General features: G+C 41.4%; 2 protein-coding genes across 2 annotated transcripts in view; one reads left to right on the top strand and one right to left on the bottom strand.

Moving 5' to 3' along the window:
* The window catches only part of LOC137971631 (uncharacterized), a 4,757-nt gene extending 1,417 nt beyond the window's left edge, over positions 1 to 3,340 (top strand). Inside the window, exons 2-3 of the mRNA XM_068818427.1 lie at positions 1 to 326; positions 3,117 to 3,340. The exon at positions 1 to 326 is cut by the window's left edge and continues 67 nt beyond it. Coding sequence (XP_068674528.1) covers positions 1 to 326; positions 3,117 to 3,340 — 550 coding nt within the window. The remainder of the gene's footprint in view (positions 327 to 3,116) is intronic.
* Positions 3,341 to 6,029: 2,689 nt separating this feature from the next.
* LOC138002634 (putative diacyglycerol O-acyltransferase MT1809) overlaps positions 6,030 to 12,500 on the bottom strand; it is a 7,837-nt gene continuing 1,366 nt past the window's right edge. Inside the window, exons 1-2 of the mRNA XM_068848641.1 lie at positions 11,336 to 12,500; positions 6,030 to 6,572 (exon numbers count right to left, since the gene is read on the bottom strand). The exon at positions 11,336 to 12,500 is cut by the window's right edge and continues 1,366 nt beyond it. Of these exons, the coding sequence (XP_068704742.1) occupies positions 11,344 to 12,500 (1,157 nt within the window). The 3' untranslated portion in view covers positions 6,030 to 6,572; positions 11,336 to 11,343. The remainder of the gene's footprint in view (positions 6,573 to 11,335) is intronic.

Here is a 12,500-nt window from a genome sequence, read left to right as displayed (position 1 = left end):
GACACCCAACTCTCTACTGTACCCACAATCCAACGTAATACCAGATCTTGACGCGCATCATATTGATGAACACGATCTAAGGAAAAGAGCCAAACACCTTCGACCTTGTAGGCAGAATATTTGGAAACAGTGGTCTGCAGAATATGTTAGAGGTCTGCGAGAGCGACATAACCTAAAACACCAGAGCAAGACCCTCACTCTGAAACCTGGTGATGTTGTCATAATCAGAGGAGATGACAGTGACCGGAATAAGTGGAAGCTGGGTGTGGTCAAAGAGCTTATTGAAGGAAGAGATGGGCTGGTAAGAGCGGCCAAGCTTCGTGCTGGTAGTGAACACTAATCCGTCTTTCAGTGATGAATAGGGGAGGGTGTGGCAAACGGAATGTGACTTCGTACACGAAGTACTGTTTGTAAGGTATTCTCCTTTTCAAACCTTTAGTTAAAGAAATCCCTCAGTTATTTATATCTTTTTATGCAAACACTTCACTTGGTCCATTTCGTTCATTTGTTCAAAATTATGATTTACTCGTGCATAAATCTTCTCACAGCAAGAGCCAACAAGCCTCCTCTTCCCTTCTTGAGTGTTTTTTATTGTCCGTTCCCTATTATTAACAAAATAAATACATCAGATCACTTTCGACCTTCAAGTTATTAAGCTTAAGGAAGGCGCCTACTATTGTTATTGCGCATACGTTCTGAGCATCTCGAGATACTCGGATTTCCTATGGGTGGTGCTTATTAATACAGGGATATTTTTGCGCGGCTTAAAAATATCCTGAAATAGTCGATCTTAGTAAGTACTCTTAGTATCCAAAGAGAAATATGGGGCTAACCATGCATTTTTGAGACAATTAAGCTTCGATTTGACAAAGAACACCATACATTCCTTTGTATTTTAAAGATTTTTACAAATATTGTTCATCAATTATCTTTGAAAAATGCGTGGTTACCCCTAATTTTCTTTTTTGATTTCAATAACACTTGTTAAGATCTACATTTTTTGCATAATCATACACCGGGCCAAAAATACCTTTGAATAGAGTGTTTTCACGTGACGTCACAGCGGCCATGTTGGTGTCCCTGAACAAAGTAACGGCGGCCATGCTGGTGTCCCCAACTAATCCCCCGGGAATTGAGTTCTATCATCATGCAAACGTTTTCTTTTGTTTCAGTGGAAAAACAAGGTTACTGATCACGTGAGTGAAAACATTTTATTAGTAGGCACCGTCCTTAAAAAGACGATACGCGAAAGCCAATTTGATTCCGAAAATTAAAGCTTCATTATCAGATGAAAAGTTCAAGGTTTCCCTTACACGAGCAATATCCAATGAGTGACGATTTAAAGTGACATCTGTCGGGAAAAAATATTCCTAGAAAGTACTTACTTGAAACGTAAATTGTCAGAAGAGCTTCATAGCCAAGTTTATCAACTTTGCGATGCACCCAATAATTTTTGACGTGAGCAAATGACGCGAAACGGCTAATTTCGGCTGACAAGGGTCAGTGGCGCAATGCTTTGTCACAGAACTGCAAAGTTTGCTTTTCTCCGGCAAGTGGCATATTATAAAGCAGATCAGACGACCGATGAAATTCTGAAGAAGGTGTTTTTCAGATCTCCGGCTCGACATGAGGAAACGCAACAGATCAGTGGCGCAATTATGATGCTAGATGAAATTTCAAGCAACCAAGTCCGCGAATGCGGATCTAGAGGTAAAGACGCCCGCAAATGACGCAGGATTCAAGGTGAGCACGGTCGTTGGCCGCACCTACCGCATTCAACATCGATGCAGCAGATCTATACAGTGAATGGAAACACTGGGTGAGCGCGTTTGAAATTTATGCCATTGCCTCAGATCTAAGAAAGAAGGAAGATGCGATTCAGAGAGCTACGATGCTGCACTGCCTTGGCCCCGCATTACAACGGATCTTCAATTCGCTCCGTGGAGAACACAAGTCCCTCGAAGAGGTGAAAACTGCCCTCAGTGGATACGGAACGTTGTGGCAGAGCGCTACAAGTTCAGATCGCAAGCGCAAAAGGCGGACGAGTCAATAGACACGTACCTGACGAGCCTCAGAGAGCTGGCAAAATCATGCGATTTCGGCACTCTAGAGGAGGAGATGATACGGGACCAAATCGTCGGGAAATGTTCCTGCCGTACTTTGAAGAAAATCCTCCAACAAGACGATCTGGATCTCGCAAAGACAATCAAAATCGCGTGAAGTTTAGAAACGGCCGTACAAGAGGCGCGATTGCTGTCACAAGGCACCAAGGAAAACTACTAGGCTTGAAGACAGCTCAGGTGACGAGAGCGAACCAGTACTCTCTTTGAATAATGTTGACAGTTCCATTACGGTACAAATTAATGGACAAAGGACCAAAATGATAGTCGACACTGGTTGTACGTACAACATAAGATCCTCGCAGTTGAGAAAGTCACAACTTAGGTACTTTGAACTGAATCGAACTCAAAAACGCTTTACTGCGTATAGACAGAAAGAACCGCTAAATTGCAATAGTTATTTTAATGCTACCATCAAAGCTCGGGGGGTACTCCCTTATAAGGGCTTAATGGGGACGTGCGGCCAGCCAGGGTATGTTTTTCGGGAACAGGGTATCGAATTTATCATTTTTTGCTTTAATCAGGGTATCGATTTATCAATTCTTGTCTTTAACTGGATATCTTTTCTCGGACGATAAACAGCAAAATTTTTGTAAGCTCTTGTTAATTAATATTGACTTCCGTTGACTTTGGCATTGATAGCAGGCTCATAAACAGTCTTAAATAAGTATTAAAAATCGGAATTCTGTCTTAAACAGGGTAGGAAAATCAGCGATATTTGTCTTAAACAGGGTCAGGGTATGAGGGGCCGCGCCGCAATTCCCCACCCAGGGATATATCGAGTCCTCCCCCCCCCCCCCCCCCGGGGTATCAAAGCCAGCGATAAGACTGTCAATGCTAGGGTTTACGTAATAGAGGGTAACAACGCAAAGTCATTGCTGGGGCGAGATTCAAGTTTCAAGTTAGCGATACTCAGCGAAGTAAATGCAGTCGGTCAGACCAGAGATCAAAACGAGCTGGATTCTTTGCTCAAGGAGTGCAATGATGTTTCCTAAGGCTTAGGAGAGGTCACTGATTTGGAGCATGAAATTACCATTGACCCAGAGGTCAAACCTGTTAGTCAACACTCAAAACGCATTCCCGTCAGTAAAATTGAGGCAGTAAATAATGAACTCGACAGGATGTTAGAACAAGATATCATTGAAGAGGTCACTGAAGCTACAATCGTGGACAGAATAAAATGGAACAGAAATGCCCCCTTCCCTCCAAATCAAGGATGAAGCCGCGTGAAGGCCAAAACCCGCCATTTTCCCATCACTGATATTGGGGGGAGGGGTGGTCTCAATTTTCCATTTGTTTTGTCCAAGATTGTAGTCCTTGGGTTTTAAATTTATTAATTGTTCCCAAGAAATCGGGCGATCTAAGGGTGTGTTGTATTGTGACGAAAACAACAGAGAATGACAACGTTTTCACTTAGCAACATGCAACGAAAGAAAGGATCAAAAAGGATTGAAATGATTATTAAAATGGTAAACGAATTCAAACTCACCATATTTCATTTGCGCGCCCAAACCCGATGCAAATCTGTGCATGTGCGTGGATTTACCACTGGACAACAAAACTGTGTGAGCCTCCGGGCCACCGGGCCGCCGGGCCGTCGCGGGCCGCGGGCCGCGGGCCGCTGGGCCTGCTTTGAGCAAAACCCCCAACTTACGTAGGTTAGTGACGCCAGTCCAGTTGGTCTCAGCGCCATTTTACTCCAAGATCAAGGTACCGGTGAATGTAAACCTATTGCGTATATCAGTCGATCACTCACACTGACGGAACGGAGGTGTTCACATATTGAGCGTGAAGCGCTAGGTTGTGTTTCGGCAGTCGAACGTTTAGTAATACACAATTACTTATTTGGTATAAAGTTCACTTTATTAACCAACAACTTGAACAAGCCTCTTTCCAAGATGTTTAAAAGTTTTATCTCCGCGCATTCAGCGCTTAGCTTAGAGATTACATCAGTAGACTTTCTGTATGCAGCATATCGCAGGGAATGCAAATACAGCACATTCGTTGTCACGATTGCCATTCAGGCAAGACGATTTTTCGGACACTGGTTTTGTTAGCGAAATTTATGTGCGATTCGCTTACGCATCAAACATGTCAGACCTTCAGGCCGTGACCCTTTCTGACATGCGAACCGAAACCAGCAAAGACGTTACGCTGTCCCAATTACTTGTTCAAATTCAAAGCGGAAAATGGTCGCATGATCTGAAACCATACGGTAAGGTCAAGGAGGAATTTTCCGTTTTTGATGGAGTAATTCTTAGAGAGAACCAAATTGTTGTTCCACAGTCGTTGCAAAATCAAAATCTAAAATTAGCACACGAAACGCATCAAGGAATCGTTAAGACAAAGCAATTTCTTAGACCACGCTTTTTCTGGTCCCGCATGGACGAAGCAGCAGAAACAATGATCAGAAATTGTCAAGCTTGCGTGATGAATCAGCCGTTGAATAAGTACAGGCCGCTTCTGCCGACACCTTTACCTCGAGGCCCTTGGGTGAAAGGTGCAGTGGATCTTGTTGGTCCAATCGATGGCAAATGCATATAGACTTCAGTCTAGTCAACGTCGATACAGGTACCACTCACCACTCCAGTTCGCAGTGCGAAATACTTAAGGCATGCGCCTAGTGAGTCTGTTACTGATCATACTGAGGAAGTTGTCACTGAAACAATTGAATCCAATGACTCCAGTGAGTTCGGTGCGACAATTTCTCATGCTTGTGAAAACGCTCTACTCCCTGGTCATGTTGACGAGCAAGCCACTTAGAACGAAGAGGTCGTTACCACCCCGGGGTTACCACTAGGTCAGGACGAGTTGTCAAGTCAACCAAAGACTACGATAATTTTGTACATTATTCATTCCGACTATAGCTCTGATTTTATAGAGTGTTTCTTTGATTGTTTTCTTTAATCGTTCCTTGAGCATCGCCCAGGAAGGATGTAGTGTATTGATTACCAGTAATATTACTATAACAAGGACATGTGCTATGGTCACCTTGTGTGAAACTACTGCATGCTATTTCATGATGTGAAAGTACTGTTACCAAGTGGAAGTAGAATGATCGTTGTGTTACAATATACGATAATCGTCTAGTGAATAAAGGACATTACATAAAAAGCAATGGAAGAGTGTGTGTGTCTTCACTTATGACTACATCACACCAGGGGCTCGTTTCTCCGACGAAAGTCCCGAAAAGCTATCTGCGAACTTGCCAACCGCATGTTTTGGAAAGCCGATCTTTTAACATGTTCTCAAGGTAACAAAAAGAAAAATAACTGTGAAGTTTGACGAATTAAATGCTCTCCGTTCTTGAGTTACAAAGGGAATTGTGACACCCGAAAATGGCCCGTAAAGTTTCGGAACTTTCGAGAAACGGCCCCCAGGCATCAAAAATGTTCGCTATTGCTATGTCCGGCGGCCGGGCAAGGTCTACATTTAAATAGACTGAATGCCCAGCAGTCACAAATTCTCACAGTTTCCAATGAAAGGGTCTTAAAAACGTCTTGAGAGGAATAGATGTATGGTAGAGAATGTAGAGCGACTAATTGCAGAAATAAGTGGCCAGTGTTCGACACTAACGCTTGCCCGATTGTCCGGGGCAAGCGAAATATATCCGTGGACAAGTAAAACAACTCTAAGACTTGCCCGATCGGGCAATCAGAATTTTTGTTCGACTGATATTTTGCGGAACGATTTGATTTGCAACGAAGTAAGTGACTAGTAATATGACGTAGTCACCGCGAACACGATTAAAAAAACAATGTTGCACATCTTTGCTGTCATTTATTTTTCTGACAAATGGTACAAACTTCTAAACAGATTGGAAGGAGGGTATATACTCCGAGGAACATATTCATAGCCGCCATCTTTCTCCGCGCGAAAAGAATGTTTGTTACAATCGAACCTAGTTTTCGCCCGGCCAAATACAGTTCGATTATTATAGAACAAGACGCTCTTTAAAGAGTTTACTCGGAATACCATGCTGCGCAGAAGTAGAACGATACATTTTGGAAGAGTTAGAAACAAACTGCAAGGATTGATTAGACTAAAGCGATGTTCAAATTTGCTAAGTACGGAACAAAATAAGTAAATATTTCTGCAGCCATCTGAAGTCTGGTGGGCTCATAACAACGGATAACTTATTGGTGAACATCGCTTATTGTTGACAAATAAAATCAATTGATCACCAAGTAAAAGTAGTAATTTGATTTGGTACAGGTTAACGCGAATCTACGCAATGCAGGGGTGACATACAAAGTGAAACCAGTTGCCCAAGGGAGAGTGAAACACTACCGTAGTGAGAGAGAAAACTTGTGTAAACCAGTCTTAGCCCTCCTCTTACAAGCTACACTGGCAACCAGCTGCAAAGTTTCGAAATTACCAGTGTTCTGAATAATGGGGTGATCTCCCTCTAGGTAGCTCAAATGAAGACCATGATTCTCGTACAAAGAACAGCTGAAAAAAAAAAGACATTTCAGGCATTTACATTATACTGCTGCTGGGAGTTCTGTACTGACGTTTTCATCATGTTGTCAACATGCAAGATTTACATTAACAATCTTATTCATAACACTTCCAGGAGACTGAATCAAACATTTTCAATCTTTAGCTGCTATTGAGCTTTCACTTTATATAGAAGATGGACTTGAGTTTCCGGCTAAATCGGCGAACATCATTAAACGTTTCACACTGAAACCTCAACACAGCTCCCATCGCTTTGGTTGCCCCAACGCACGTTATACACGGATTTTCATAGAACTCTATAAGAATTGAGGCCGTTTGAAGCCTCACACTTGCAGAAATCCCCCTCCCCCCCCCCCCCCAACGACACTCGACACTACGGCTGTTATTTTGTTGGATTTGGAAAAAGTAGTTTGAATTGGTAATACAGGGCAGGGACACCCAACGACCAATTTGTTGTAAAATGTATTATTATACCCCAGTTAATGAAAATAAATGTTATTAAGGCATTTTCAGGAGTTTTTCAGTGTTGCTGGGAAAACATTATCTGTTCCTTTTTCCCAGCAAGACACACAAGAAATTTCCCAGCCAGCTAGATAAAATTGGTTGGTTTCCCAGCCAGCTGATCAAATTTATTTCCCAGCCAGGAATTCCGCGCGCTTTCAAATCCCTCGATCCAAAACGACCGAACAAAAGCGACAAAACCGGGACAAAAAACAGGTGTTTTCCGCAAGCGCAATCACTCTGACCGGCCGTCGTATGTTTGTGACTACTCTCTGGGAGAGGAAAGGGTTTTTTTTTTTTAGTCGTCCTCAGTCTTTAGAGTTTCGACAGCCAGCTCGGGTTGAAATGCTAGAAAAAGTCAGTAATTCCCAGGCAAAACCTCTATCAATAACAAAATTTCCCAGCCAGCTCATCGAAACACCTGTTTTTTTGCTAGCCAGTAAGATTCCTCTGGGGAACAGATAATGTGAAAAAACAGATTCGTTGGGTGCCCCTGACAGGGAGGTGAAATGTATCAAGGGATCAAGTGCGAATGAAATCTCCGCCTCCTAATTCTCTTGTCCATTTTGCCGCATCGAACAAAGTCAACTGATATCTTTCAGGTATTCCAATAACTCTATTTACAATACCAATTAACAAATATAGAAACAACGTGGATTTTGCAACAATTTAACGTTTCAGTCAGTTTATCCCAATATCACTAAGGTGTAGAAATTTCTTATTTGCCATCCTTTCATTCGCTTCGCCAGATTCTAGGTTCGTGTGTTCACAAGTTTGTTTTGCATCTGGAAGATGTTTATAACAGCTTGTCCAGAATGTGGCAGATACATGGGTTCTCAGCACCATGTGGCTTCCTTCCTGTTATTCCATCTTCATGGTTCCTGTTCCAACAAACAATGATATAGAAGGGTGGCACCACAGCATCAACAGACGAAACTAACGGAAAAATCCAACTTCCATTTTACAATGACTGCAAAATTCTCGCTCGCTCATTGACTTATTTTTATTGTCAATAAGCGGACAGATACGTAAATTTATAATTTATGCGATAATGACGCAGTCATATTGCTCACGTCAGATTAAAGTTTCTCGCATGCACTTTTGGCTCGCATTCTTCGCGAGTTTTGACTTAACTTTGACCCCTCTGGCTTTTTGTTATTGTAAAAAACAAATTGATGTCAGTTTTTAATTCGTCTGTTCTGTTATTGATCATGATTTATTATATATATAGGGCGAATTTCATGTAATAAACCTTCCAAATAGAATTCTCTCTTCCTTATATTTCACATGTGGGAAAAGCGATACGTTCAATCAGCTTCCAGTATAGCTTTTTTCACATTTGAAAAATATACCCAATGAGCATTGAGTAGAATCACCTATTAGCCAATCAGAACATAACACTCAAATGGGGTCCGAGGCGCGCCGGTTGAGAAAACATGTTTGCGTGTTTCGCAAAACATGGCTTCAACACGTTTTGTTCCACCTGAAACAACTTTAGAGGCTTTTATCGAGGAGAAAGCAAACAAAAACACGTTGAGTAAAACCAAAAGAGATGTTTCCTTACTCAAAGAATTTATTAGAATGAAAGGAAAAGACGAAGAATTCGAAAACATTGAACCGAGTGGGTGTCAACAAGTTGCATTCACTCATGAAGACCATGGCTCAAAATTTAGCGTGCTTGAATGGAAGCAAGCTAACAATACTGACTTGTCAGTAGCATTTGTTCAGTTTGCAAATAAGTGAAGTAAGAAACACTTTGTTTTGACTGAATCTTTTTTTCTTGTATTCAGATTAAATTTAAAACATAAAATGAATCTATACATTTGGTTAGTCTGTTACCCAAACCGCATTACTTTTAGTTAACCAGTCAAAAATCCACTTATTAGGCCTAAATAGCAACCCATTTTCATGTAGCAGCTCTCGTAACGTATAATGTGATTGGCTCGATACCCTAACCCAAAAACAAAAGACTAAACAATTAAAACAATGACTTAGACTTAAACAATACAAGCTGTTTACAATACCAAACAATAGCAGGTTAAGAGAGCTGCTAATTTTTTAATACTGCTTTGTTAACAGCTTGGGTATCGAGCCAATCAAATTATACGTTACGAAAGCTGCTACACTTCTGGAGTCTTCACACATTAATTGACCCCAACCCTAACCTTCTGAAAACAAACCGCAATTTCATAACGACGACCCTAAACTCAAACTGAAGCAGTCCTGACCGTGATCGTGACTTGATCCACACTTTCTGTTTGAAGCTAACCCCTCAAAGGCACTTCTAAACCACATTGGTGAGAGGCGAGTGCTCTCACCACTGCACCATCCCTGCACCCCAGTTCAATAATTGAAAAACAACCAAACTGGTTTGAAAGAAATAAACCGGTTTGACAAAATTTAAACCAAAAATCAAATTAAACCACATCATATATGTTTCCTAAAAAAATTCTTCATTTTAATATTTACCGACTAAGATAAGACTGACTGGCTTCCAAACGAAGCCGAGCTCGGAATTAGTGATACCTGTATCCCCTTTCATGCACTTTGCGCTCTGCTCAATTTTCAATTGTGAAATCGCAGATTGGAATATTCATGTTGCCCTGGCTAGATAAAAGGTCTGAAAGAAATTACGAGCAAGCTTTCTATTAGTGATTTTAGCATATCGTTAGCGACAGACTGGATTCCAATTGCAATCACACACGTATCACTGAGCAGTCATAGCCGCAGGGTGATATAACAGCCCCCTTCACGAAGTTTAACGCAGATTCAGCTGAATCAAAGTGATCATATGGACGCTGATGAGCCCACCCTCGTTTTTCCAGTAAACTGGTGGCAATAACTCTGGATCACTTTTGATGAAAAAAACTAGCCTTTAAAGTGTCAAAACGTTTGTCTTTGAATTATAACGGTGACTTCCGGGTGATCCCGGGTTCAGACCCGCTCTGACCACTCGTTGAATTTTATCCTGGTAGTCCCTGGTTCAACTTCCCAGCTGCACTTGTAAATAGCCAACTGGTTTGCCTCTGGCCAGTTGGGATTCTTAACACTGTTGTTGTTGCTGTAATTCTGTTCCGTCGTTTCGTTGTGTTGCATTGGCCCTGAAAAGCCCCTATGGGGAGCGGTCAATTAAGTATGTATTTTATTATTATTATTGTATTGTATCAAACTTTGCCTGATCAATGAATTGATTCGCTCTATATATGTTTTGCAAGTGTATAAGAGAAAGTTCTTTGTTTGAATGATTGGTTTATATATAGAAGCAAACGGTATTTAGGCGACTGAAGTAATAATACGAATTCAGCCTCACCGTACGACATTCCTTAACCACTTAGATGATCCGTGTTGGCTGGCATTGAAAACTTGAGAAGCACAGAGAGATAGCAGAGAGGGGATATGCGATTTTTGCATTTTGCAATTGCTATCTTTCATCAAAGTTGAAAATAGTCTTTTTCATTGAGAATTCAGAGAAAACATGGTATAAAATCAAACATGTTAAAAATGCAATGGAAAACGCTTACACCGTTTAGCTGCCAGCTGTGAAAATTGATTTTAACTTTTACCTGAAAATTTTCAAAAAAAGGAATAATCTTTTGTATTTATGTAGATCAGACTTCTAGAACAGGACTTATTTTTTTTGGATGCAAAACTACATTCAATCATGTCAAAAACCTTCTGATAACTTAAATACTGACGAAATAAGAGGGTTATAAAAATACCGACCTTGAACCTATGAAGCTGATCAGATCGTGAGGGTGCCAATACCTTACCGATTTCAGGCATTTTCAGGAGTTGTGGAAGGAAGTGCGCTTCTCAGTGTATCCCAGTTTTCAGGTAACCAGAACGATACTAAAAAGGCCCTAGGCACAAAATCTACAACAGTAATCTAGAGAGATGAAAGTAACCAGCAACAAATGGAAGCTAAAGAAACGTTTCGTTCTTTCCTAAGGACACATGGCTGCCAGTTAGCCTCAAGCTTCTTGATTTAAGACCTTCCAAAAGTTGACAGATAAGACACAATCTAATTTATTGACGTGACAAGGTTGTAGTCTCAACATTTCCAAAGTCTTTCAAGCGAATCTCTGAATTTGATAGCATAGCCGAGACATCAGCTTCGAGGTAGCTGCAGCAAATAAAAGCCAGTCTTCTGAAATTAATCGTCTCATCTAAATGACGTTCAATCTAGATCCTAACTTTGCAACAAAAGCTATAGCCACTGATTCTCGGTTATAAAAAACTTAATAATTTTCTACCTGTTCATCTAACCACTGCCCTTTTTGTGGAGAACACGTTTCGCCATTTCATTCACAGCATTTCCAAACTCTTCAATAACGATCTCTGGATCTGGCAGCACAGCAATATCGCTTTGAACTCCAACAACAACTTGCTCTGCATAAGTAAAAATGGCGAGTGACACTCCAACGTTCCCGCTGTTTGGAGGGAAAAACGTCATATATTTCATACGGCTGCCTTTAACGCTCAATTTCTGCTGTGGACCAGGCAGATTTGAAAAAACACAGCTCGACTTTTTGGACAGACCATTGGTAAGATAAGTGGTCAAGAACCGTGGACATGTTTCTTGTAACGTAAAAGACATTCCTAACGTGACGAAGGGTGCACCGGACCCTTTGAATTCCTTCATGCGAGCTTGTGTTTCATACAATTGTTCCATAATGTCACCAGTGGCTACAGCCATTTTTGGAAAGATGAACGAGAAGTAGTTATCATAGTGAAGTTCTTTTGTCGGTGGACGGACATCGACAGGAATAGAAGCAGTCAAGTCAGCAGGACTTGCAACACCTTTTCTTTGGAAGTACTTCCTCAGTGCCATTGTCATGCACGCCATCAATACATCATTAACGGTTGTACCTGTAGCTGATTTGATGTTTTTAATCAGCTGAAGTTCAAATGCCTCATCCCATACAGATCGTTTCATTCCACTGAGTTCCGGCCCATGTATTAGGGATCGCTCAGCAGACGAGGAGAACAGCTTTAGAAGGTACCTGGGTGCTATAAGCATCGCTTTGGCCATAAAAAGTGTCCTGTAAGTGGCCGAAAACTTTTGAGTCTCTTTTTGGGGTACAACATCATCAGGAAATGCGTAAATGAGAACTTTCATCACAGAAACTCCATCAGCGAGAGCGTGCGACATCTTGGACGCGACAAACATATCATTGCTACCAAAATTGGTTGGAACGCAAACAAAACACCAAGGTGATCTTTTTTCTGGCAAAGGCTCCGTGCTCAGCTTGGAAACAATCGCCTCCAACTCTTCTTTTGATCGGGGAATCTGTCCCTCCCATTTGAGCACGTGATTTTCAATCTTGAAGGATCGGTCTTCTCGCAAAAAGTACTGGAACAAACCAGGGCGAAAATAACAGCGCGTCCTGAAATACAGTAATTCTCCGTTGGCTTTCT

The sequence above is a fragment of the Montipora foliosa genome, chromosome 1 (genome assembly GCF_036669935.1).
Source record: "Montipora foliosa isolate CH-2021 chromosome 1, ASM3666993v2, whole genome shotgun sequence".
Lineage (NCBI taxonomy): Eukaryota > Metazoa > Cnidaria > Anthozoa > Scleractinia > Acroporidae > Montipora > Montipora foliosa.
Note: the sequence above shows the minus strand (reverse complement) of the source record. Positions and strands in the feature narration are given on the sequence as shown.